The sequence below is a fragment of the Neolamprologus multifasciatus genome, chromosome 12 (assembly GCF_963576455.1).
Source record: "Neolamprologus multifasciatus chromosome 12, fNeoMul1.2, whole genome shotgun sequence".
Taxonomy (NCBI): domain Eukaryota; kingdom Metazoa; phylum Chordata; class Actinopteri; order Cichliformes; family Cichlidae; genus Neolamprologus; species Neolamprologus multifasciatus.
This window is the reverse complement of record NC_140450.1, coordinates 26,297,662-26,319,013: the sequence shown is the minus strand read 5'-3', so window position 1 is coordinate 26,319,013 and position 21,352 is coordinate 26,297,662. Positions and strand designations below refer to the sequence as shown.

General features: G+C 40.6%; 2 protein-coding genes across 4 annotated transcripts in view; one reads left to right on the top strand and one right to left on the bottom strand.

The window, feature by feature from the left end:
• glt1d1 (glycosyltransferase 1 domain containing 1) overlaps nucleotides 1-20,173 on the bottom strand; it is a 30,174-nt gene extending 10,001 nt beyond the window's left edge. For both annotated transcript variants that reach the window (XM_085179538.1, XM_085179539.1), the window contains exons 1-6: nucleotides 19,666-20,173; nucleotides 19,087-19,238; nucleotides 18,875-18,980; nucleotides 15,719-15,770; nucleotides 14,640-14,676; nucleotides 14,152-14,208 (exon numbers count right to left, since the gene is read on the bottom strand). In XM_085179538.1, coding sequence (XP_085035664.1) covers nucleotides 14,152-14,208; nucleotides 14,640-14,676; nucleotides 15,719-15,770; nucleotides 18,875-18,980; nucleotides 19,087-19,238; nucleotides 19,666-19,733 — 472 coding nt within the window. In that variant the 5' untranslated portion in view covers nucleotides 19,734-20,173. The remainder of the gene's footprint in view (nucleotides 1-14,151; nucleotides 14,209-14,639; nucleotides 14,677-15,718; nucleotides 15,771-18,874; nucleotides 18,981-19,086; nucleotides 19,239-19,665) is intronic.
• Nucleotides 16,335-21,352, top strand: part of slc15a4 (solute carrier family 15 member 4) — a 32,299-nt gene continuing 27,281 nt past the window's right edge. Inside the window, exons 1-2 of one of the 2 annotated variants that reach the window (XM_085179532.1) lie at nucleotides 16,335-16,811; nucleotides 20,673-21,304. In XM_085179532.1, coding sequence (XP_085035658.1) covers nucleotides 20,726-21,304 — 579 coding nt within the window. In that variant the 5' untranslated portion in view covers nucleotides 16,335-16,811; nucleotides 20,673-20,725. Of the gene's footprint in view, nucleotides 16,812-20,302; nucleotides 20,479-20,672; nucleotides 21,305-21,352 lie in introns of those variants that run through there. The other variant, XM_085179530.1, reaches the window with a different exon arrangement.

The following is a 21,352-nucleotide window of genomic DNA, read 5'->3' as shown; positions in this document are numbered from 1 at the left end:
CCTGAGGAAAATTGATGTAATATCTATAGCAGGAGATGGGTTCAAAATGTTTTTTTTATTATTATTATTTCAAATGTGCAAAAAAAATAGTTTAGTTATACTTCCCCTTTTTTAAATGGACCTTTTGGTGTGCATTTGTGAGAGGTCACCAGATTTACAGGGGAAAAGGAATAAAAAAATTACTTGTTTTTCAATACAGTTGTGTGGGTTTGAAATTTATCATGATCTGCTGCTTACTGGCTGCAAAAAATATCTGGCCCAGATAAATTCCTCGGTTTGAAAATCTGGCCCAACTAACTTCTTAGTTGAATAGCCATGCCCTATGAGAAGGAGACAATGGGGAAGAAAAACTCCCTTTTAACAGGAAGAAACATCTGGCCGAATCAGAGAAACAGGGAGGGGCACCCATCTGCTGCGGGAAAGGTCAGAGATTCATACTAACCCATGATTAATGGTTGTTAATAGTGGTGTATAAACACATGGATAGTAAAAGAGGTCCCCAGCAGCCTAGACCTATTGCAGCACATTTAAGGGACGGTTCAGGGTCACCTGATCCAGCCTTAACTATAAGCTTTATAGAAAAGGAACGTAGTATACAACATCAGTAATCAATAGCACTTAAATAACATTACTGAAAATGTTACAACAAAGCAGTACAAGCACAGTACAACAAAAGTGAGTACTGATTGAGAGACACAAAAGCCTATAATGACTGATCTGTGATTTCCTGTTATTCCTGTTAACTGCATGAAGTCTGTCACGCATGGGGAACTGAAAAATGTGACTGTGAGATGGCACAAAGGTGTGAAATAACACACTAAGACTGGTGACTAATGATCGTCCTAATATGCCGTCATGCACTGAGCAGTGCTTGTACAGTCATCCACTTGCATAGCGACAGACTTGGCACTGGGGTTATTTATTAATGTAGACCAGACCATATTGGAAAGATGCCATTGATACATGACAACACAAATGCCAAGAGTTACACCAAAATCCTGGCGAGTATTTCTATCGTTCATCTGTTTGAACAGGACTGTAGAGAAACAGATCCCCTCGAGCAAAAATTTTAAAAAGCTGAACACACACAAAAAACTCTGAATAAGTTTGAGAATTGAGTATTTGTCATAAAAATCTAAGTTAGAAATACAAAATGCTGAAAAAAATTAAATCTTCACTGCAGAATTTGTGTTGGGCTTTACTGCGATTGAACTGTATTCTAACTGTGACCCTGTATTTTTAGTTTTTAATTTTGCACAAGGGCAAAACCATACTGTTCAACAACAAGTAATACAGCTAGACTTTGCAATGATTTAAGCGATAGCACTAGGGTGTACCTACTTCTACTGTATATATAGTCAAACCCAGGAAGCATTTTAATGGTAACAGTTGGAACAAAGCTGTTCCAAAATTAAACCTGAACCAACATTATGGATGTTTCCTCAACATCAGTGCTAGGTACTTCTTGGATGTCCTTGCTAGACTTTGTATTGTGTTCAAGGATTGTTTCCTGTTTTAGTCTGTTTATTGACTAGAATAAAACAAAATGAACAAAACATTCTTGACAGAACAAAATGGAGCTCAATGACGACTCAAACTCGCGAGTTTACACTTTCAAATCATTTTTTAGCTTACTGAGGTAACTGACGTCACACTCAGTTGTCTCGATGCATGCTCAGTCACGCAGGTTACTAAATCCCAGAAAGTTGATTCTGTTCATCTGCACGTAACGCTTTCAGTACATTTCATCACTCACACAAATGACTTCTTCAGTGACTTCAGCTAACTGCAGTTTCCCCAACTATAAGACAGGCAGGGAGGTCCGTCCTCCTCTGAACTGAGGAGAGGGCTTACCGATATATCTTTCACCATGTCACAATGCTGTGATTGTTGCTATTCCCTAACTCTATGTTAATGGTACTGATGGCCATTGATTAATGGTCACGATAACGCCAATTAAATGATTATAAAAAAGTCCTCATAGCCCATTGTTAGTCAGTGGAGCTAGTTTCAGTCACTATGCACTGTTTGTAAGTTTGGGGAAACCTGCAGTCAGCTGAGACTGTAGATGTCACTTGGATGAGTGAGTGAGTGATGAACCCACTGAAAACAAAACATCCAGATGAACAGAATCAGATTTCTGGCATCCACATCCAATTCTAGTCTGTGAGGAGAAGATGTTAAGTGGCTGTCCGTCTAAGTACATTACTGTTTAAAATACAACAAAGCTCCCTTTGTAAGCAATGATCTGACTGCAGAAACATCCATCCATCTATGGCTCTGTGTATGCACTGCGACTAGCTTCAACCAGGGAGATGACCCTTCGAGGAGTATTTGTTCATCACGCATTTGATCTTTAAAAAAAAGTGTTGGACAATGTCAAATTTTTAACTGATGGTTGCAACAAATTTAATGTTGAGCATTCGTAAAAAATTACAGTTTATCCTGAGAGGAATGCTAACATCTGTGTCAACCTTGCTGACGTTTGTGGCTTTGAATACATTCTCTACTTTAGAGGATAGAGTCAGAAGTCTGCCAAAATCATTAGGATGAGTAAGAGAACCCTGAATGTCTGCATTTTTTACCAATCCATCAAATAGACGTTGGCATATTTTCCAGCAGAAAGTGCAAATTTTGACCTGCTGGTTACACAAAAAGAATTCATAGATTATTAAAGTAGGTTTGATGCTCTAGGGACCATGACTATATACAAAGAGCTGCGGGGAAATCTATCCAAAAGCTGGGTGGACTGCCAAATGCAGAGCAGAAAGTCTCGTGAAAAGAAGATTTAGACTTTATCGACATTGATTTTTGAGCCTTTATGTCAGAGAAGACTGTGGTTTTATGCAAATTTAAAGCAAAGCTGGTACAACAGCAATACTTTAAGGCTGAATTTGAAAGAATAAATAAAATTACATTACTTTCTGCCATCAGTGGTAAATAATGGTACACAGAAAATTGCCAGAAAAATAATTTTTAATCCTTTAATCCTTATTGAAACGACCCAAAATGCAAAATCACTGCTGCTGCGAAAACCATTTTGGCAACGGTGCTACCAATTCAAGCCAAATCTTAAAATTTTTTTTTTACAAACTCTGTCCAAGTTTACAAAACAAAACAAAAAAAAGTGAAAGAAATCAAACCACAGAGCACCAAGCCTGTGGTTGCAGTACAGTGACACTCGAGTGAAATCCCCTGCTGCCAGATAAGTCCAGATCAGAAGGCTGAAGCAGCTCTTTAATGCTATTAAAGAGCATCTTAAAATGACAGCCTGGAGACTGGGCACTGACCCCGATCCTAGGAGAAAAAAAAAAGCTTTTATATCTGTGGGATGTATCAAACTTCCTCCCATTGATTCACATGATCTGAAAACGTGCCAGCTAAGCTAAACATCCTGTCAGTTCCTCCAAACAAGCTGCAGGAAAATACTACAGGAGCTGGAATCATGTCTTAGCACAGACCTGTCAAAATGAAAAAAGAAAACCCAGTGAGGAAAAAATATATATTTTTGGGAATCCAAGACAAAATTCATTTTCCCTCTGAGAATAAAACTAAACAAATTGTACAAATCACATGAGGTGCCAGAAGCAATATTCTTTCTCTGTCTGTGTAGTTCTGTGAGATCTACGCAAATCATAGTTTTTGTTTGTTTGCCTTTGATTTCAGAAGGGTAACAACCCCTGTAATGCTTTAATCAGTATGTGTGCATGCGTATGTCTCAGCATTGCTGGAAGAGAACATATCTATCTGAACAGCTCTGCTTTCATCTGCTGAGCGGCACGGTATGTTGACATAACTCAGGCATGAAAAACTGCATTTATTAAAAACTTTTAATTTGAAAAATTCCAATAATTAGCACTTCCACAGTACATATTATGCTTTGAGGTAGCTGAAAATTTCTTGACCAAACTACATATGAAATGTGACGAGTGTGTGATAAGCAATTTCGCACACCACATGAGAACCACACACAAGAGCTGTGACATGACCTGCATTTTGATCAGTTAAAATTAATTATACTTGACGTCTTATAACATCCTAGAGTCAATCCAACCATGGAGCAACTGACCTGGCTTAAGACTGGGACTATAAATGTGGGAACATTGCTACAAATCTATAAATAACCTGAACTCTCAAACAGCATTTGCAGCAATTCTAAAAATCACTTTTTTTGTTTTAATAATTATTATTCTGTACAAATGTGTTTAAAACGAAGGAGCAAAAGGTCTGTCATGGACCATTTGTGTCCATCTCTGTTCTTTCAATACCAAAACATCAGTCTGAAAACTAGTTATGAGAGTACAGACAAAAAACACAAAAACTGTAAAATCAAACAACATCAAAAAAATCAAGGCTTCCCACCTGACCTCTTTACAGAATGACCTGATTTTTTGTACCAGCTTGGCAGATTAGGAAAATGCAGGCAAAATGATCTTTGTTCATATGCTGTAACTTGTTTTGATCAACCCCCAATCCCACCTTTCCCCTTGGAAGTTTACACAAAATGCACTTTAAAAAAAATGCTTTATCTGGTAATTCTAAAACCAATAAACATGATATAATTATACTGAAGCTCAGTGTTGATTATTTTAATACAGCAAGCCACATTATGCTCTCTTATTATAAAATACTAACCAAAGGCTCTGACAGTACATTTTGCTCATTAAGATATTGTTTTCTTAATCTAGTGCCAATACTTTATTAGTTAATTTGATAATTAAAGAGGCCACATCCTTTATGTAGTTATGAGAAGGCATCCGTATACACTTTGGAAAACCTAAATGACTCAGGCTATTACTGTATCACTCAAACTGTGACACTGTGTGACAGCTTAGTTGTCTGAAGTGCCCAATGTCATCTGCTGTCACATGCTGATCGATACCGTCTAAATATGGCAGATCATTTATTATAAGTAATGAGGTCACTGCCGTTGTGGCACGTGTTTGAATGCGAGCGACTCTATCGCTCCTGGATTAGAGTCTTTACCCGTGAGCCTCGTTAATCTGACCTGTCAAAGACTTGTCTTCATAGTGGTAAAGACTTTACTGTCAAATTGTACTTGTAAACATTTCAATCTATAATAGATGTAAAGATAAGATAGATAAGATCCCTTTATTGTTACCCACAGGAGAAAGTCGTCCAGGATTAGGCAGCTGCTTGATCAAAAAACAACAAACATTGCAATAAAACCTTAAATGGGCAAATTTTAGGAAATGCAGGCCTTAAAGTAAATATACAAACAGATGACTAATTAATAACACCTCATCAAAGCCTCTCTACTTTTCTTTGTCCAAGATGAGCTGTTCATTTATCCGCTAACAGACAGAGGGCAAATAAATGTTTATGTTGCTTTTGCATACACAAAGGAATTCTGTAAATCTCCTGCCAGAGATTCATGCATGCAAACAGTGTTCAAAAATGTCCGGACTATAAGGCACACTTAAAATCCTTTAATTTTCTCAAAAATCGACAGTGCGCCTTATAATCTGGTTCACCTCATGTATAAATTCTGGTTGTGCTTAATGACCTTGAAGTGATTTTATGTGGTACACGGCGCTCAAAAATCTGTCAAAAATGTTTTAGTACGACTTTGGTAAGCTACGACACCGCACCGCTTGATGGATTGTCGGAGCATTACGGCTACCGTAGTCAGGAGCCTTGCGGAATAATCTGGGTCCAAAACTTCGTCCGCTTCAGGTCCCAAAGTCAAACGAACACTACGGCATCACTGAGAGTTAAAAACTGTCTAAATTCTTTGGTCTTTAATAAAATGATCAGCGTTGCTGCTCTACCAAGTGTAACAATTAAGTTTAACATCCAGGGATACATGAAAACAGAATTTATTAAATTTAACAAAGTTAGAAGTTAGTAGGAAGTTAGCTCGCTAGTTTCCACCTAAACATGATATAGCATGTTCTGACTGAGAGATTTGTGAACAAATTCAAACGTACAGCTCTGCTATCACTTCCAACATAAATAAAGACAGAAAACTAAACAGCAGTGACGTTTGTAGGGTTACTGAAGTTGGACTAGCTGGTATATAATGATGTGCTATGTGATCGCTAGCGACACAGCTATGTTAGCATAACATAAACACAGTGAAGCTGGAGGATGAACGCTAATGGTACGGAAGTGGAAGCAAGAAGAATGAGTTGAGTAAAGTTTGACTTATCTGACTGTTTTATTTTGCTTAATGCGCCTTATGTATGAAAACAGACCCGTTCATCGACAGTGAAATAGTCCGAAAAATACGGTAATATTACTGCAGACACCAAACACTCAAGGGAGCTCCTATTTATTTTTCAAAAGTTCAATTCTTTTATTGACTATTTTAAATACTTTACCAACCATGTCTGTAGATTAGCTCACTTATCTTGTTCACATTTTGGTCCAGCTATTTTATTTAAATCTACTTTATTATGCTTACTTGGATACATAATTTTGGAGGTTATTTCATTTCATGTTTGATAAACGACAGACTTAAAACAGACTGCCTCATCTTGATAATACACTCAGACCCCTGCCAGCTCCAATCTTTTTTCCCCTCTAATTTTTGAAATATTGAGCTCACGTACAGAGACGTTATCTGTTCTGCATGCTGTTTTGTTCAAGCAAAAAGAGTGACGGCGAGTGTCTCACAAATCTGCTGTTATGGGAGTTTGATGAATAATCAAGACTTAATCTGTTGATTTGTGTTGCTCAACCTTAACTTTACGTTACTTAATACATATGTATTTCCCAACATGAAATTCCCTACATTATTTTTTGGTTCTTGAACATAACTTAAACATGACAAAAACTATTTGTGGCAGTGGACAAATTCATGTTGCCCCTCACGCCAGAGTCATGCAGGTCACAGATTTTCATAAATCACTTGTATCATTTTTAAATCAACCATTTATTAAAAAAATGTGTTGCTTGGTTAGGTTGAGGCATTACAAACTCCTGGGTTAGGTTTGGAGAAGGACGATCGGTCGGGTTAAAATACAACAGCTGACATGTCCTAAAAAAACTAACTTCTGTTACCATGGTGACCACTTCATGCTTTCTCTACCCAAAATACATGCTATGTTTTATGAAAGTAGCAGGAAAATATACTATAAAATATAAACAACTATTTGTGTGGATGGAAACGGATTTTGTTTTTTTTTTTCATGACTATTACACACATTGACACGAGACTGGGCTGATCACTCAAAGATTTTGTTCCTCATTTTATTGCTGTTTAAGGGTTTATGGCTTTAAGTCACCTGAGCAATGAGATCACGCACATTATGTGCCAACAGGCACTCAGAGTGGCCGTTTTACTACTCATCTGTGCATTTTTTGTAGCAATACCTAAATGTTACACTGATGCTGCAGTGTGCCAGGTTACACATTCACACATGAAACGGACGCATTCATATGCCATCAGAGTAACAAAGAGGAGTGCATGTCTGAAAGGAGCTAAAAACATCACTATGACTATATTAACTACTGTTAATTATTGTTTATCTTCTGATCCGCTTCCTGTGGAACCTGTTTAATAATCGTGCACTTTGAGAGCCCTGTAACTGCAAAACAGCAAACTCCCTGCTTGTTTCCCATCATTCTTTAGTTACTGAAAATATCACTCTACAGTGCTGGACTTCATCTATCCCTTAACCCCATCTCGCCAGGCACACAGCATGGGCCCAAAACAACCTACACAGACATGTACACACACACAAAGTGACTTTCATCGAGAGAAAGACTCTGAAATTCAGTGCTCAAGCCTGTTCCTTTGGAGGCTATGACATCCAAAGGGTAAAACAGAGGCACATACAGACTAGTCATCTATCTTCAATCAGACAGGAGGGATGCTTTGGCTCTTTTATGTCCACTAGTCGAAGGTTTTTTTTCTACACTGCAGTACGTGGCCACAAAGAATACGGCCATGCCCAAGCTTCCATTCGTGTTGAGCTTGCCTATATATAAATTACTGTAGATTTCACAATTTAATAAGAATTAATTCATGTCAGACAAGATGGAGGGAATGACGGGGTGGCTGTAGCTCAGGTGGTAGAGCAGGTCATCTACTGATCGGAAGGTTGGTGGTTCGATCCCTGGCTTCCCCAGTCTGCATGCCAAATATCCTTGGGCAAGATACTAACCCCAAATTGCTCTCCGATGCATCCATCGGAGTATGAATGTGTGTGAATGTTACTTAGAAAGCACTTAAAGAAATGTGCTTGTGCGAATGGGTGTGAATGGGTGAATGTACAAGTTGTGTACAGCGCTTTGAGTGCTCAGAAAGAGTAGAAAAGCGCTATATAAGAACCAGTCCATTTACCATTTACCAATAAGTAAATCAATATGCAGCTCTGGCAGGAGTGAATGAACACATGGGATGGTGCCCTCTGCAGTGCTGGGAGTGTATGTGAGGACAACGGTAGGATGAAAACTGGCAAAACAGGTTGCTGCAGGAGTTACTTCTGTCAGACTGCGTTCTTCTGTTTAAGGATAAAAAAATCATTTCCTATTAAAAATCATTGTTCAAAAGCAGGATATGGAAAATCTAGTCTTTTAGACAGCAGAAAGCCGAGCACACCCAGTGATAACTACAAAAACAACGCCTAATGACTCCTTAAGCAATGTTAGCCTCACAAAGGCAATAATTTTAAAAAATTATTCTTAATCATTTGAAATGTAGCTGTCCCACATCCACCGTAGACAAACAAACAAAAAGTAATGAATAAATAAAATACTAACAAATCCCCATGATAAAATAACAAGGAGGAAGAAACTGCTAAATTGTTTACATCTCTAAAAACAACTATGAGTCAGATTACAGTGCTTTCATCGCTTCTGAAAAGGCACACTCGAGCCGACTCTCATTTCAAGTATAATAAATGGAAAAACGACTGTGGAAAATGTGTATTACTTGGTATGGATGGGAAACGTGGTGATAAATGGCCCTGGGCTTGAATGCTATTAATCAACTGTTCCTCTCTGTACTCAATGGGGTTCTCCCTGAGCGCTAATGTACTTGGGATGGACATCATGTTACAATGTGCAATTTAAAGTCTGGATGAGGCTCTGAGAAACCGCCAGTAGTACTTTTATGCACTCCTATTTCAGGTCTGGGTGGTGCATGCATGTCATTTTGGTCCTATCGTGGTCTGTGCAGTTGCTCAACTGGAGTGAGAACAAATAATGCAGGCTATCGCTTGTATACAATGTTGCAAATGCTTGCAAAATATTACATGCTTATGTATAGACCTGGTTTATAAAGCAGGCATATTAACACTTTTGTGAATAAGTATCCAATATAAAAACACCAACAAAAAAAGAATAAATAATACAATAGATAGTTAAGCACAGCAGGAAAACACAGTACTGTGGAAAAGTCGCAAGTTCCCTTTCAGTTGATTCACTCAGTACAACACATATGTATGGGATATCGCGCCCTCGCGTGTCCTGGCTGAAGAAACCTTTATTCACGCCTTTAAGGTAGATGACCTGTGATGAAATGCGCACGGCCCTGCCTGCACATATAGCCCCTGTCATCACAGTCATCCCTCAGTTCTTACCCTCTTCACCTCGCTGAGAACACCTCTGCTGAGTTGGGCTAGCTAGCTGCTGCTAGTTAGCTCCGTTGTCTGCTGACTTGAACTTAGCTTAACTGCCCCTGTTGGTGTTAGCCTCCAGTTGGTGTGTAGGCTGCCCGCGGAGCGCTAATTGGAATCATTTTTGACCAGGATATGTCCTTCAACGCACATATTAAACAAATATGTAAGACTGCGTTCTTCCATTTGCGCAACATCTCTAAAATTAGAAATATCCTGTTTCAGAGTGACGCTGAAAAACTAGTTCATGCATTCATTACTTCCAGGCTGGACTACTGCAATTCATTATTATCAGGATGTCCAAAAAACTCACTGAAAAGCCTTCAGCTAATCCAAAATGCTGCAGCAAGAGTCCTGACAGGGACTAAAAAGAGAGAGCAGATTTCTCCTGTTTTGGCTTCCCTTCATTGGCTTCCTGTTAAATCCAGAATTGAATTCAAAATCCTGCTCCTCACATACAAGGTCTTAAATAATCAGGCCCCATCTTATCTTAATGACCTTGTAGTACCATATCACCCTATTAGAGCACTTCGCTCTCGCTCTGCAGGCCTACTTGTTGTTCCTAGAGTATTTAAAAGTAGAATGGGAGGGAGAGCCTTCAGTTTGTCAGGCCCCTCTTCTGTGGAACCAGCTTCCAGTTTGGATTCGGGAGACAGACACTATCTCTACTTATAAGATTAGGCTTAAAACTTTCCTTTTTGCTAAAGCATATAGTTAGGGCTGGACCAGGTGACCCTGAATCCTCCCTTAGTTATGCTGCAATAGACGTAGGCTGCCGGGGGATTCCCATGATGCATTGAGTTTTTCCTTTCCAGTCACCTTTCTCACTCACTATGTATTAATAGACCTCTCTGCATTGAATCATATCTGTTATTAACCTCTGTCTCTCTTCCACAGCATGTCTTTTATCCTGTCTTCCTTCTCTCACCCCAACCGGTCGCAGCAGATGGCCGCCCCTCCCTGAGCCTGGTTCTGCCGGAGGTTTCTTCCTGTTAAAAGGGAGTTTTTCCTTCCCACTGTCGCCAAAGTGTTTGCTCATAGGGGGTCATATGATTGTTGGGTTTTCTCTATATCTATGAAGCGCCTTGAGGTGACTTTTGTTGTGATTTGGCGCTATATAAATAAAATTGAATTGAATTGAATTAATTTCAAGTATTTCCTGTGTAGCGTTTCGCTTTGCGTTTTGGAATGGACTCCAAACCGAAGAGAGCAAAGCAGAAATCTTCTGTTCGCCCCTGTCCTCAGGGATGCGGTTTCTCTTTGCACAACAGCGACCAGCACGATGCCTGCCCTGTCTGCCTGGGGATCGTCCACGCTGGGAGAGCGTTGACGGAGCCCGAAGCCAGTGCGTTTTGCCACCAGCTCTGGCGCTCGACCATGGAAAGACGGGTGACGTTTGTGGAAAAAGTGCTGGGACGCTCGGCTGTCACAAGGCATGACCCTCTCCTTTCCGAGTCTGGAGCCCCGGCTTCGTCCGAGTCCGAAGACGAGGATTTTCCGGTCGATGTCCCCGCAATTAGCTGGGCTGACCACATGGAATATGTTGATGTTCAGGTCTGGGTGGTGCATGCATGTCATTTTGGTCCTATCATGGTTCCTTGATGACGAGCCGGAACCATGCAGGAGCGCTGACTGGCTTCAGCCTGGGTTGAAGCCCGCCAGCACTCCCCAGGAAGACAATGATGTGCTGGACATCGGCCTGGACATCCATGGTTTGTCGGAGGATGAGAAAGAGCTCATTGTCGGCCCAATGTGCTGCCGCTGCTGCGCTGGTCGGCCACGATGACACCTCTCTTTTCTCCCTGTTTCGCCGTGCTGCTGAGAAGCTGCAGGTGGACTGGCCCTCTCCTCCGACAGAAGCCGTCGCGGTTCGTGGGTTTTTTCCTCCCACCGGAGCCCGCAGCGGCCAAAAACTGCCTTCCCACGTTCCCAGACTTTCTCTGCGAGCTAACGGCATCATGGGACAAACCTCTGTCTACCCGCGTCACTGTGCCCGGCTATAGACAGTACATGGAATTGGACGGCGCCGAGGGGGCTGGCTTAGCTAACCCACCCCCTATGGAGCCGTCTCTGGCTGCTTATCTGGCCCCGTCCCATAACCATGGTGTTGGTGGCCCTGCAACTCTGCCGTCCAAGCACTGCAGATTCTCTGATTCGCAGCTGGAGAAGATTTATCGGGCTCAGGCTGGCACTGCTCGCGCCATGAGCTCTGTCACCATGCTCCAGATGTACCAGGCAATGTGCCTGGCGGAGCTCGGATCGCTGGTTCCTGATGACAGCCCGCTGGCACCTCTTCTTAACGAGGTCAGAGTCGCCACAGATCACATCCTCCATGCGTTTCGCTGTGTAGCGCTCTCCCTGGGCAGAGGGATGGCTTCGACAGTAGTGGCGTAGAGGCACCCGTGGCTGACCCTCTCTGACGTCCTGGATAGGGACAGAGCTGTTTATCTGGACGCACCAGTGTCTGCGGCTGGGTTATTCGGACATTGACTTGAAGCCATTCAGGCAAGAAGAAGCATTCTAGGAAGAAGCAGACGGAAGCTCTGCGCGACATCAACCCCAGACATCAGCCCAAGCCCAAGCCCGCAGCTAGTTCTCACAGGCCTGCCGCTCCTCTGCCGACTGGCAAGAGACCGGCGCCCACTGCTGAAGTGGGTGTGCCGCCAGCAAGAGCACATCCTCCGGCCCGAGCTCCACACCAGTCGGCCTGGAGCAAAGGCCCACCCTCGGGCTCCCAGAGGGACCCAACGCCCAGGAGGAAGAAGCCTCAGCCCTCCTAGCTGTGGTTTCGAGTGGAGAAGGGGTCCAGCAGCAGGAGACGCTGCTTTTACCCCTCTGTTGCCGCCCAAGAGGTGCCGCTTAAGTTCTGTTCAGGTTGTCAGCCCCAGAAGGCGCTGCACTTTCCTAACACTGTCTCCCCTGTACCCTGTACCCCTGTACACAAAATGCCTCAGGTAACTCCCTGTTCAGGTGTGTTAAATGTTCAGGTGACCACATCGAGTGTTCCCGCTGTTTTTTATTGTTGTGCCCCAGAAAAGGTGCCTCCAACAAAATGTATGAATGTACATGTTTCCATGTTACAAACAATAAAGAGTGTTGTTTATTCTCAAACAATCACAAATGCTCAGCCTGCAGACAGAATGAGTGAGGTCAGGCAGGTGACCCAACTCAAGGGATAAAACAGTGTTGTTTCGGCAAATAACAGATAACTTAGCTTAGACAATTTTGAAATTGAATCTTTAACCTTTCTGTTTACAGCAAACTGACGCAAAAACATATAATTTGCTAACTTTTCTTTAGTTGAATCTACATGTCAAAGATAACACAGTTAGCATAAAATACTATTTTTGCACCAACAATGTGATTTGCAAAGTGCTGTTAGCTGACAACTCGGCATATCTCAGTATGGTTTGCAGTGTGTCCTTAAACAATTTGAGGAAACTGGACAAGTGGCAGAACTAAAAAGCAATCTTCAGCAGATGTTTAGCTTTCAAAAAGACATTTTTAAAAAATCCAGTAAAGACTGGAGGTATGACCTTAGAGGTCATACCTACCAGAGATGCATCTGGTAATTTACTGTTCATTGAAGCCTCATCAGAAATGGTGTCAGTTGAAGGCTGGCTGTCAAGAAGCCATTTATAAGGAATGGAAACAAGGAGAAAATTACACAAGAACGCAACTGAAAATCAATGGCAAAGGGTCTATTGGAGTGATAAACCCAAATATGCCATTTTTGATTAATTATAGTCAATACATTTAGAGGAGGTAGGAGAGAGGCAGCGTACAACAGTGCGTGTCTACAGCCATCTGTAAAACACAGTGGAGGCTCTGTCATGGTTTGCGGCTGCATTTCACCCAGAGGTGTTGGGGATCTCCTTAAAATCTATGGAATTATAAACACAGATTTTGATCAGTCATGCCACACGACACCATCTGGAAAGCACTGCCAATGCATTAAAAGCATACCTGGATAAGGAAAACTCACTGGATTGGGCTCCCCAGAGCTTCGACCCCCAACATTATTGAAGCAGCTTGGGATCATATTTGTAACAAACAAAAGAAAAAGCAGAAACATCCAAAGAAAAGCTTTGAATGTCCTTCAAGAAGCCAAAGGATACTTACAGAAATTCCAAGATAGCTTGAGAGAGTTCAGACTTGAAGAATTAAGTTAGTGACACAAAACGTTGACTTTCAAGCTTATAAGAATTGTATGAACTCTGTAATTGCTTTATACTTTACTGTATATTATAATATTTCCATATATGCACATGTTTCAATAAATTGCTACACCTACTTCATATTTCCCTAAAGAAATGAGGGGTAGCTCAAGACTTCTGCACACCAATGTGAACATAATTTCAATATTTTCTTTAAGGCCTTCCATTAAGGGTCAGTACAAGAAATAATAATATTTTTTATCACTTTGGATAAATAACTGATTTTCCACCATCATCAAACAATATATATATATAAAAAAGACTGTCTAAAAAGAAATCTTCCACTGTCAATTACACATTTTGCAAAGTGTACCTGGAATAATGACAACCTGAAGCACTAATAGTACCTGAGCTCCTCAGGAATTCAGTCCAGCAGAATTTCTCAGTAACGTCTGTCTGGATGCCTGTAATATAAACACAGAGACAGCCATAGTGAACTTCATAAAAAATAGTGCAAAGTGCTCAAAATTATCAGTGATCCAAAATACAATTTTTGTGTTCTGTGTAAAAAGCACTTCAGCATGATCGCTCTCTGGGGACAAGACTGAAAATTAAGCTTTCACTGGTTGGGGCTCAGCCATGCAGCTGGCCTGGGGGCTCTCGTCTAATCTATGAAGGGACACTATTTGCCAAACAAGGATACCAGTGGTAAACAACATGGAAGAGAGATTTGGGCTGTCCTACATGGTACGGTGGCCAATGGCAAGAGCAAACACAACTCTGTACTGCAGACAGTATGATAATGGAGGGAAAATGTCAAAGCTGATTAGTGCAACACTTCAACGGTGAGTCAAGGATGCACAGCATCAGGCGAGGATGTCCATGCAGAATTTACCTTGAGGCTGGATGTAGATTTTGCTGCTTTGGGACACCTTCAGAGGAAAAAAATTAAAAAGAAGTGGTTAAAACAGCTAACAGAACGCAATCAGCAATTATTGGCAGCGTTTGTTTATAGAAATTACATTTGATTATCACCAACTGTGCTTCTCTCTTTTTTTTTTTTATGTCCGACAATAGAGACAGCCATTTAAAGCTCTTTGTGTTCTAAGCATATTTAAACAGAGTACAAACTTTAAAAAGAGACTCAGGAAAGCAGTCGCTAAGATAATGCGGGTGCCGCAAAATAAATCAGAGGGGACGGGAAAGAAATTGACTGGATGTTATCACACCAGATCCATCCGCTATGTGTGTTTTCTGTCGCAATAAAAAGCTTGGCGATGCCTCTCAGTGCCTGTCCTGTCTACCAGCTGTCAGCACTAAATGGCAGAGATAAAGCACTCCACTTGCCTCAATCTGCAGCCTATGGCTGGAATCTAATCTGAAAATAAAACACTGTAATATTGTTTTAATGCCAGACTATTACAGGACAGGGCAGGATATTGTGTTTGTATAGTCAGAGCCCTTCTGCTGTATTTATTGACGCTGTCAGGCTCCTGCCGTCTGCAGATGTGCTGTAAAAATGTAAACAAAAGCTTTCTCTCTTATTATAAGCTGCAATTAAGCAGATAGAGTAAGGATCTGGGTGAATTTAAAAACATGAACTGGGGCCAAACATAGGGCATGAAAAAAGAGATATCTGCATGTGTAACCATCATGCGTCAAAGTTTAAACTGCATGTCAAATGGCTGGACAGCCCAACCTGAAAGCCCATCCCTCCTCCCACTGGGGGAGGGGGGCATTTTTTGTAACTTTCTGCAACTATCAATCCAGAATTTACAACTTCTGGTTAGATGTGAAGAGAGGAGGGAAAATAGTAATTCCTCTTTTCTCCCTTTTGTCACTAAATTTCATGTGTTCAACCCAATGCAACACTATCAGCGATCCTCAGAGAGACTGCCTAAAATGTGCTCGACTCAACTGAACTACGAATTACTTCAGTCAGTGTTATCAAAAAACATAAGCGCATAATCATACCAAAAATAACTCTGCCTCTTCTTTCAGTTTGTCAGTAAATGCAACAGCAAACCTGATTGGGAACAAAGAAACACTTCATTATCACTGCTGTGCGAGGCATTTCAGCAAAACAAGAATTTTCACTATAGGCAGTAAATTATAGCCTTTTACAAGTAATAACGATTTTGACAACAATAAAAGGGGGAAAAAAGCTGTGCTAACAACACTCAAACACAGAAATCTGCAGGCAGAGCAGTAAGAGAGCAGAAAAACTGCTTGTAGCTCAAAGCGAAAGGATTTCAGTACAAAAAGAGAAAGAATACAAGCTGGAAAATGAAGGGAATGTAGAGCAAAGAAACAAAAACGAAACAAAAAAACTGAAAGAAGATACTAATTTTCATTTGTAAGTGTGCATTGTTAAATGGGCAAACAAGCCCAGGGCGGAGATGGGACTTTATGATCAAGGTTGGGATGAGATGGCACTAATAGTGGGAGGCGGGTGGATTGAGATGTTTGAAGCTTTGGAAAACAGGCTCTCGCACATTCCTCTAGAACAGGGGTGGGCAACTCCAGGCCTCGAGGGCGGTGTCCTGCAGGTTTTAGGTATCACTCTGGGTCAGCACACCTGAATCAAATGATTAGTTCATTACCGGGCCTCTGGAGAACTGCAAGACATGTTGAGGAGGTCATTTAGCCATTTGAATCAGCTGTGTTGGATCAAGGACACATCTAAAATCTGCAGGACACCGGCACTCGAGGCCTGGAGTTGCCCACCCCTGCTCTAGAAGGTCTTTTTCTAGATTTACTGCCATTTACTTTAATCAGTTAGAAAACAGAGACACTTCAGTGTGATGTCGGCTTGGATTAGGGCATAAAATTTAGATTAGCCAGATTAGCCATTAGCCTGCTAAACTAGTGGTTAGCTTGAATTCTTTCAGTCTTATTCTTTCCATAGATTGTTTATTAAAGATGGACGTAGTCTCAGTAGTTTGCGAGGTCATGCTTTGAAGCCAATTTGGTATTTTGAACCTGGACAGGATGAGGGAGGCGTGGACCTGACTGATAAACTAAAGGACGCTGCACAACGATTCAGGAGGAACCTCCCAGCCATAAGGTAGCTATGTCAGCAGAGCATACGCTGCTTTATCCTCTTGTTTGACTTTAATTGGGAATAATTTGCAAAATCAACGTCATGTAGTTTCCAGTAAGATTTTAAACTAGCAACTGAGTCTATAATCAGCAAACTGTTTACCTTTTAATTATTTTTACTTTTAATTGTATTTATTAAATTGTTTTACATTGATTTATTTAAAAAAACAAAATAAAAAGATTTGGATCAAGAGGTTCGAGGGTCTATGCTAATGATGTGCAATGCCACTGATTTTCTTTTCAATACCAAATAAAATTCCGGTACTAAATAAGGATAATGAACTTAATGTGTTTGGAAAATCAAAAAAAAAAGTAGTGTATTTCCAATTATACCTTTATAATGAATACAAGACATCATACTACTTGTTATTGTTTAATTATGAAGAACAAACCCCCCCCCCCAAAAAAAACTGAAAACTCAACACCTACAGTTTAAAATATTCAATTAACAATCAAAAATGAATATGAATGATTAACAATAATAATAATAAAGCTGAGGAACATTTTATTAATACATGTTATTATCTATCTTACATATAAAATATTTTAAGTTAAATTTGTTATTTTTTAAAGCCTACAATGTCTGTTTTACTGCAAGTAGGCTGTATATTTAACGACACATTCCCAATATAATAATTTTAAATGCTCTACAATTCTAATAAATGGGATTTCATAGTTTTAAGGATGCAGAGAATTCCCACCACTTATACATCAACACAAAGCTTAAGCTTAGATGTACGTCACTTTCCAAAATTTTGCAAAGTGCTACGCAGACAACAATTTAGGCGATCCCAATAATATCATTACTTTCCATTTTGTTCTTGTGAATCATAATCTACAAATTCACTCCAAATTGCAAAAATATTGATATTTTAATATGAAAATCAATTCTAGAATATAAATATATGTTATTGGTGGAATCAATGTTTAAGTATCGATCTACACACCGCTAATCCATGCAAACAGCTGTCTCGCCCCCTCCTGATCATTAGAAAGAATTCTGACTTTGGCTTTGTCCATCCTTTAAATACAGTCTATGATTCTTCATGCCCCAGAGGCCAGAGTTTTTGGGTTGTTTTTTTTTTTTTTTACCCCCAGTGAAAACCTGGAATTTATGTATTGAAGGAAAAAAGACTGAATAAAATACATAAAAATCACATGATTAGTGGATTAGAAGCTTTCTCATTTCATGTGAATAATTTTAATAAAAGAAATGAAAGTGGTGACATTTACTTCCTGCTCGCACTTCAGATTGGAGACATCTGAATCAAACCTTTATAAAAAGGAAGTTGGCAAAAATATGATATGACACATTACTAACATACTAGATATTAAACATGGATAAAGTCATGATTAATGATAACTGTCAAATTTGATATAATCAGCAGGTCCTTCTCATGGGAGACATGTTACAGGGTATTTCCTGTAATAAGCAGTCCTCTTGAAATGACTCTCCAAAAATATAATGCATACATGATTAACAGCATGTGTAGGAATGAATATTGATGAGATTTTATTGATTGCAATGCGCTTTTAAAAATCTTCTCAGTGACGTAACGCACTGTAGAAACAGAGCAGAAAGAAAGGCTTGCATCCGACTTGGTTGTGCAAAAGCTTCCCTGCATTGAGTTTGACCTCAGTGCTGTGCAATGCACAAATGTAATAAACGCAAGAACTGATAAGCTTCTGCTAAATTGGACAATTTGAATTTCTTAGCTAGAACTGATTTTCCATTCCCACCTCTAATGCATCTGTGCTCCTTGTTCTATCGTAAGATGCTAACAAATGTGCTGTAGATGCAGCCTCCTAGTCTAATTAACAAAGCCAACAGATGAGGCAGATATCACATTATTTATAATGTAGACTCTTTTGCAAATTGTGACTTTTCAGTTATTTTAAATGAAACTTTTCCAAAATCATTTTATAAATGGTATGGAATATGTGTGATATGAAGGACTAAAGTTCATGTACTAAGTTTGGAGCCATCCGGAAGTTTTAAAATAGGAATTTGCAACAGTACAACATCACCTGGCTTTCAGTAGCACCTGTTCCATAACCACACGCTTCTGCTCCACTTTCACATCTTCATTTATGTCTGTGCCGCCAAAGATTACGCCAAAGGGTATTTCAATATCTATTGTAAAGAACAGACATAAAACAAAAAGGCAATGTGGGACTGAAAGCTGTACATTTGAAGTATACAGCTGATAAGTAGATGATATAACAGCAAGTCAGTTTACCCATGAGAAGTCTGCCCGCTTTGAAAAGATGAATAGCCAGTGCAGCTTCAAAATTAGGATGTTCAGAGACCAGATTTACCACATCAGCAGGAGACTGAAACTCTCCTGCGTCTCTGAGCTCGCAAGTGTGTCCTGCTGACTCAATGTAGGACCTAAAACATAAAATTAACATTTGCTTATGGAAGGCAGGAAGGAAGACTGAGTGGTTGAGCAAATTCATAATGGTTAAAGCCAGGAAACGTCTTCCGTGGAGCTATTTTAACATGAAACAGTAGACGGACAAGTGTTACCAATCACATTAAATTAAGCTCAGTTCCTGTTAAGAACAGAAGCCAAGGTCACCGGCAACACCCGTGTTTACTGCTACTTATCTTAAGGTGTCTCATTACACGATAAGGTTTGTATTTGGAGCCAACTTGTTACACTTATTTCACAGTGAAGTAGGCGATTTTTATCAACAACACTTGCCCTGATGAAGTCAAATACTCCGTTATTGCCTCATAGTATATTCGTGGGTTAATAATTAATGAATCATACCAGCTATAAGAACCAGCTACACTTAGCAACTATGTTTGTTACCTTATTCTCTCAGCTGTAGTATGGTTCCCAGTTTTGGGGCTGAGACAGGCAAGGAAAAGTAATTTCATATCTCCACTGAAAGCAGGGCTGACGTGCTAATTAGCTACTTAACGCGAAATATTCGCGAAAAGCTGACGGCACCGAGCGGGACATCTACGTTTTAATGAGCTCGCTTAGCCGAGCTCCAATTACATTTCCTTGTCCGTAACTTAACACGTAGCAGCACCTAAGAGCAAGGCTTGCTCGTCTTAGGGTTGCACACAGACCGTCTACGGTAGTGCACCATGCTTGTAATGTTTACAAGTCCGTCTTCTATACGGCCCCCTGGAAACATGACTGTAAGCGGCGAAGTGCTGCTATCCAATTTCACTTCTTTTTCTTCTTCCTTTTTTTGTCATGCCCATCCCCAAACCGCAAACCCTGTTGGTTCATGTTATATAATAACAGAATCAGCCGTAGCCAAAAAAAAGAGATTAAATTGCACTGCAGAGCCACTTCCTTCTCCCCTTGCTTAGCTCTGCGTAAGCGGAACAAATCCCTATATCATATGGATGGTGTTGCGCGCCTCGATTTGCTATACCCGTCGCGTAAGTTTCATTTTCAGATCGTCTCCACAGCAACGCAAGAGTGACAGCTTTTGACTGAGCTATGTGTCACGCGACAGAACTGTGACATTGTTTTTCTGTTGACACCCAGTTCTCTTTTCATAAAGTTCAGCTTTTAGACAGTACAAACGAAACATTTGAGCGGTTAGTATGATCTAGATTGATGGAGACAACCGAAGACCCCTGGGACGTGTTTCTGTCATTAAAGGTAAGGTAATGAGAAACTTTAACAAGCTGATGTGGTGCTTAAGCTAGCTTACTTCAGGTTTGTAATAAGCTAAAAACCTATATAACAAGAAAATGGGCTCTCCTTTGACAATTTAGATGTTGTGGATCCGGTACAGTTGTTTGTGTTTGTGCTGCGGTGTCACCGTTTGGTTTATATTTGTGTTTTATCTTCAGGTTTGAACTCTTAAAAATAAGGAAGAAACTCCATTCCACTAAGTTGGGCGAGAATGGCTAACAACAGGGGCGCCAATGAGAGCACCCCTCTTTTGGACTCAGACACTGAGAACAGACCTTCACCACCGTCGGTCTTCGAGGGAAGAAGACTGGCATGTGCGGCCATCCTGCTGGCCGAGTCACTAGAGAGGATTGCTTTCTATGGCATAACGTCCAACCTGGTTCTTTTTCTTAATGGTAGTCCTTTTTATTGGGAGGGCACTCAAGCGAGCCAGGCACCACTCATGTTCATGGGAGTAACTTACCTGATTTCACCATTTGGAGGCTGGTTGGCTGATGCATACCTCGGAAAATTCTTGACCATTGCCGCAAGTTTGGTTTTGTACATTTTTGGCATGCTGTTTTTCCCTTTTATTTCAAACGAGGGCACCAGGATACACCTGTGCGGGGAAGAAATGGCATTTCCTGTGCAGCCTGCTGAGTGTCTGAACACAAACGTTACCACTCCAAAAAACGTTACCTGCCCCATTCGTGCCCCATATTGTGGCCCAGCAGTCTATGGTGGACTTTTCTTAATTGCCTTAGGTGTGGGTACTGTGAAGTCTAACATCACTCCATTTGGGGCAGATCAGGTAGAGTATAAACAGCACTACTATGAGTTATTAAAGTTTGTATTAATT